The following is a 6231-nucleotide window of genomic DNA, read 5'->3' as shown; positions in this document are numbered from 1 at the left end:
CCGCCACACCTGGTTAAGTTTTGTATTTTTAGTAGAGATGGGGTTTCACCATGTTGGTCAGGCTGGTCTCGAACTCCTGACCTCTGCCCGCCTCAGCCTCCCAAAGTGCTAGGATTACAGGCATGAGCCACTAAGCCTGGCCAGAATTATCTTTTTATTTTTACCAAAGTAAATAAATGTACATTCACATAGACCCCCATGATGTTCATGACGGGAGAACGGCCGTCCCTGACTGCCTGTCCAGCCTGCGTTATTACAGCTTGTGTCACGTTCACAGCAGAACCAGAGTCCACCTGGGCTGCATTCACCTTGTAGGAATTTGTCCAGAAGTTGATCTTTTTTTTCATTTGCTTAGTTTCACACCTGCCTGTTATTCAGGCCCACATCTCAGCATACCTAGGAGACTCTCCTCCGCACAGCAGGCCGCCTGGTGCGTCTGGCCCCACTGCCCGGTGTGTCTGAATGCTCTGCTCTCCCGGCCTGGCCCCCGCCTCCTCTCCCGGGCCCCGTGACCTCCTTTCTGCGGCCTCCTTTGTGCTTGCTTTCCTCTGCCATCTTGGTCATGCACGTCTTCCAGTGGCTCCTGGAGAAGTCGTGCATGGAGCATGTGTTTTTGGAGTCCTCGTTACTGGTAAATATCGTTACCCTGTTACACCCTTGGTTGATGAGTTGGTTGGGGATGGAAGTCATTTCCTGCAGGGTTTTCAGGTCCTCGTCTTGCCCTCGGTGTGGCTGTTGCCGAGTACAAAACTGTTCTCAAGGCCGAGCCTTTGTCCCCAGAGCTCTGAAGCAGTTTGGGATCCCGCAGGTGGGGGATTCTTGGCCTCCGTGTCCAGCTCCTCTTCAGCTGGAGAAGTAGGTCTGGAGTTTCTGCTCATGATTCTCTCCACCCAGCTGATTCTCTCCTCTCCTGGCGTTTTCAGCAATTTGTTGTAGGATCTTTGCACTCCCATTTTTCATCTTTTTATCCTTTTATTCCCCCTTCTGACAATTCTCAAGTTTTTCTCCAGCCCCTTCCTTCTGCACTTGCGTTTTTGTCCTCTTGTGTTTATCCTCTTTAATACTTCCTTTAGTGTCACTTTAGGATTTCAAGGCAGAGCAGCTGGAAGCAGTTACCTCCTCTCTGCAGCTCTGCCTGCACGCCCTGTCCCACGGCGATGTTCTGTGCACTCTCTGCTGCTAAATCAATGGGTTCTTTCCTCGCTGGCTGCTGGACATTGCATCAGGCCCACAAAGATACCGCCCTCCACACTCGTGCCACATGCACACATATCCCCTCTGTAAACCCGGCCGCTAAACAGTTAAAGCATTCCGGCTCTGAGAGCCGCTTCACCTGCAGCTGACACTCAGGATGTTTAAGTTGGGAGGAGCGAGCCTGTGTCTCCATCAGAATTGCTTCTGGCAGAAGGATGAAGGCACCTGCTAGGCATTGGGCACTGTGTTGAATTTTAAGGTTGTGATTAGAATGTTGTGCCGCCTGAATTAGTCATTTACTTGATTGGCTTCAGGAGAAACAATCTCACCTGCTCCCCGTTCCCTAAGGAGCAGACACTGCATTTGGAAGTACAGTTGGCATCCTTCCTGCCCTCACCCATGCTTGGTGGGAGCGACTTTTCCATGAGGCCTCTGACCTGATACTTTGGTTCTGTCAGTGTACCTGCAGCCCTCTTAGGGGTGGGATCCAGTTCCTGCAGTTCCTCTGCCTGGCCACATCGTGCCTGGAATGAGTGGAAGGCCCACGAGGGTGCTGAAGGGGCTGCTGCCCTGAGCCGGTGCATGTGCAGCCTCCACCCTCACCGTCACCAGATACCGGCTTACCTGCATCTTCCACTTTGGCTGCCTTTGGCAGAATTATTGGAGTTACAGGCATTGTGCAAGCTTTAAGACACATGCATTTGAAGGACTGAAATTGTAGGTCACTATGTCTTAAGTCAATCTATGAGACGCCCGGCCTGGAAGTAATGAGGGAGGGCAGGAAGCAGGAAGGCTGGCCACCCTGAAAGCAGGCAGCGAGCTGGTCCTCGTGGTATGCAGCTCCCCCCGCTGCCTTCTGCCCCCTAGGCCTTCTCTGTTCTCCCCAGAAAGGCCACTTCATGTGCCCTGGGCAGGCTCCAGCGTCCCCCTTCTCTCCTGATCCACGTGCTGCTGCTCAGTCCCCTCCCCCAGCCCTGCATCCGAAGCCCTGCTTGTCTGATAGGTTCTGGGGGCAAGTCAGAGTGCTGAATAGCCCACGGGGCAGGGACGAGTGAAGGGCCCCAGCCTCACGCCATGCTGCCCTTGGCAGTGCTGACGTGGTGTCCTGGAGCCTCCTGGTCAGCTACAGCCACCCTGCAGGCAGAGCCAACCAGGGACGTGCAGTCAGCTAGAATCAGGGAAGCCAGGCAGGTGTGCAGGCTGGGAGGCAGAGGATAAACAGGTGAGGGGACAGAAGAATTTCAGGTGCTGAGAAGGCAGCTGGGAGGAAAACAGGGCAGTGGGGCTGTGATGGGGGCAGTGGGGCTGTGGGGGATCAGGGCAGCCTTGGGAGGGGTGTGGAGCAGAGGCCTGAGGAAGGGGAGGGGAGGGGAGGGGTAGGGCGAGGCAGCCACCATGGGGCTGTCCTCGAGAGTCTCTTGCACAAGGAGTCTGGAGTGCCCGGCAGGGCTGCGGAGGATCTGCCGCCCGACTGATGACCTGGGAGCAGCGTGGTGACCCCACAGGGCCTGGGGGAGGCCGTGCACTGGGCTGCAGTAGCCCAGCCAGTCCATAGTGGCCTGGAGTGACCACATCATGCCTGCCTCCCGACGCCACATGTCCCACTCCACGTGGCAGGGCAGCCACCAAGGAAGGCCTTTGACACAGGGCCGGGGACCCTGTGCCCTTCTGTGGGCACACACAGCCCCTGCCTTTCAGAAGTGGCTCCTGCCCACCATCAGCGGCTCCTGTCCCTGGCCCGGGGAATCCCTGCAGAGCCCATGTGGGTTTCAGGGGAGATGTGATGGTGGGAGAGGAGGTGCTGTTTTCTTGCCTAGTCATCAGCTGGGTGTTTTGGCTTGGCTTTTTTTGTTGTGTTTTGTTTTTCGAATAATGGCAAGAAACCCAGCGTGGAAATAGAAGTGGAGCATGTGAATCTACGTTTGCCTCAGTCGGTTGTGTTAGGCACAGGAGCGTGCCCTGGTCAGTAACCCATGGAGAGGCCGGCTTGTGGCTGAACCCATCGTCTGTCGTCATCTAGGTCCTCCGAGCCACAGCACAGAGGCCCCGCTCCCTGCAGAGCAGGCTGAGGCTCAGAGTCTGGCACCTGCTCACAGCGCCTCTGGTTTCTCTGGGAAGCCTGTTTTAGGGAGCTTGCTTCTCCCACATCCTTCTAAGACCTGCAGAAAAACTGTCCCTGACTCAAAGCCTTTTCCAGAGTGGGAAGGTCCTGGGCTGCCCGCGTGTCCCAAAGAGTGAAGTCACATGGGGCCGGGTCCCCGTCGCCCAGCCACATCAGTCCTGCTTCCAGGAGAAACTCCCTCTCATTCCTGGTTGCTCCGGAAGCAGTGCACTTCCTGTTCCAGAAAGATTAAGAACAGCAGGAGTGCTGATTCTTTAAAAAGAGGTAAAATCTCCCAATTTGCAAATCTACAAGGGGTAGAACCTTGCAAGTAGCCAAGTAAAACCTCAGAATTCAAAGGCTTGTGTGACACACATCTCCACGGCAGCATTCTTGGCGCTGTTCTGGACTCTGAAAGCCAATAACCTCTCCCGGGTGGGTTTGGGGATTTCTTTGCCTCCGATTGCTGCCTTTAGATCCCTGGTGCTTCCCAAGGCAGGCCCTGCCCCAGAGGTTTGGGCTCCAGATGCAGATGACTTGGGAACCACCATGGGTTGGAAGATGCAGATTCGCAAATGGCTCTGTCCGCACAGGCAGAGGTGTTCACAGAAACCGACCCACGCCCAGTACCTTCACCCTGTGGTCAGATGAGAGGTGAAGCTGGCACAGGTGCTGGGATGGGCTTTGCTGAGCCTCACCAGGTGGGAGTAGGGATAGCGGCCTCACGCTCTGGAGGCCTCACTGACATAGCTGGGGCGATGCACAGGTGAGCAAAAAGTGTGCAACGTAGACACCATCCTCACATCCCTGGGCCCGGTGTCACATCCCTGTTTGTCGGTCTTTCTCTGATTTTAGAGCAACACAGCTATAAAGATAGGGGTGTATTATCTAGAAGAGCATTAGTTACGAGACATCGCCATTAAGTGACTTCACACCTCAGCAACCCCCTGCCACGCCCAGAGAATCAGCTTGTCAGTCCTGTTCCCCATCTGCTGGAAACCGCAGTCGTGGCCTGATTCTGTGAAGATACTGCCAGCGCTTGCATAATGCTGTGGTCACAGAAATTTATCCAAAGCACCAGATACATTTTACTCATTATTTGGGACTGATGAATGGGGTTAGAATCCCCTGCTTCGTGAGTTCCCGTCGCTATCCCCTGCAGCAACACGGCAGTGTTGAGCGAATATGTATTCCCCAGAGTGCATATTTTTAAAAAACCACCAACAGGATAACCTTGAGCCCAGTGGTATCTGCCTGGCTGTAATGACATCTCCTTTCCGTGCAGCTTCTGAACCGAATCTGAAATTACGGTCCAGGCTAAAGCAGAAAGTGGCCGAAAGACGGAGCAGCCCTCTGCTACGCAGGAAAGACGGGCCAGTGGTCACTGCTCTAAAAAAGCGTCCGTTGGATGTCACAGGTATGTCAGCTGAGCAGGTACACCTGCCCCACTGCCCTCTCTACCAGGCCTTCCTGCCCTAGGCGGTTTCTCTTGGGAGCCTGTGAAAACTCACGTGTCTGCCTGATGCTGTCAACCCCCAGTGTGGTCCTGTTCCCATGACGCTGGAAGTGCCAGGCCCAGGGGACCAGGCTTGATGACTCTAGCGTGTCTAAGCCAGGCCCCGCTCTCGGCGTTAGTGACTCAGAGCTGGTTCTAGTTGGGCTCAGGTACACGAGGGTGCCCCAGCTTGGCACTGCGGGAGATCCGTTCAGGAGCTTGAGTTGAGGCTTCTCTGAAGGTGGATCTTAACCAATGCCGTCCTAGTAGTGCTGAATCGTGTTCCCTGCCCTGCTCTCCGCTGTCCCTGAGCAGTGTCTGAACCACCGGGACATTTTAACGTCTTCCCACACCGGAGCACCCATCAGCTGAGCAGGAGGGGGAAGCAAGGAGTGAAGTTGCTTCAGCTTGGCCCTAATGACGTGTCGCGGTTGGCCCCACCTAGTGGTGGACACGCGGAAGGACAAGACTGGGCAGAGCCCCATCCTGAAGGCTCAGCCGTCCCTCTCGAGGGCATATCCCCATCCAGAGGACCACCCACCCCCAACCACCACCAGGGGACACCCCCTCACCCACTGCGCCTGAAATCACAGCACCAGGATAAAGGGGCTGCTTGGGGACAGCCTGGATAGAGGGGAGGCAGTGAACATGTTTGCACAACAGAAAGCGTTCGATTTGAAGGCCGAGGCTCATGGTAGCTGGTCTGTGAAAGGCATAGTTCCATTGAGTAGGCTGTTGGCCTAGGGAAGGCTGGGAGGGGGCTCCTGGTGCCATGCCCTGTGCGTGTGAGCGTTGGCATTGCACATGGACTCTGCTTCTGCAGTGAGCTGAGAGCCAGACCTCCCTGCCAAACACAGGGCCCTGCCTGTTTCTCATGCCCTGTCCCCTGTCTACTTTAGGAGCTCTTAGCCCCAGTCTAAGGGTCTGGGTCTGGATATGTGTGGATTTCTATTAAAAAGTATCTGACACCTTCATGCCCAGGGGGAACTCCATATTTGTCATTTCTGATGTAGGTTTCTTTCCTCTGGCCATTGTAGTACACACAGACCTTGTCTACAGCCATCAAGAAATGTTATAATCTAAAGTTTCACTATGTCTAACTGACTGGGGAAGATTCAGTTCAAATGAGGAATCATGTGAGTTAAAAGCTTGCAAACTCCAATGCAGCCTTTTTTCTGTGAGCAGTGCCTTGCTTGGCCAGCTCTCATGGACCCGTGAACCGTTGCATTTTGTTTTTTGTTTTAAGCGTGCAGTGGGTGAGCCAGAGTCTTCAGCAAGCTTCTTCTGAGTGTTCAAGCTGGTGTTCCTGTTGTCACCCAGTGACTACTGAGAACTGTTCTTGAGTCAGCACTGGGCTTGGCACAAAAATAGTGAGACAGAGTCCTTGCTTGGAAGGAGCTTGTGATCTAATTTGAGCAAGCAGCACATCACACGTGAGACC

At 54.6% G+C, this 6231-nt stretch overlaps 1 protein-coding gene across 1 annotated transcript in view; it reads left to right on the top strand.

Moving 5' to 3' along the window:
- Positions 1-6231, top strand: part of HDAC4 (histone deacetylase 4) — a 271636-nt gene that overhangs the window by 162380 nt on the left and 103025 nt on the right. Inside the window, exon 7 of the mRNA XM_011980321.1 lies at positions 4581-4712. Coding sequence (XP_011835711.1) covers positions 4581-4712 — 132 coding nt within the window. The remainder of the gene's footprint in view (positions 1-4580; positions 4713-6231) is intronic.

The sequence above is a fragment of the Mandrillus leucophaeus genome, unplaced genomic scaffold, assembly GCF_000951045.1.
Source record: "Mandrillus leucophaeus isolate KB7577 unplaced genomic scaffold, Mleu.le_1.0 Scaffold21, whole genome shotgun sequence".
NCBI classification, from domain to species: Eukaryota; Metazoa; Chordata; class Mammalia; order Primates; family Cercopithecidae; genus Mandrillus; species Mandrillus leucophaeus.
This window is presented reverse-complemented; position numbering and strand designations above follow the sequence as displayed.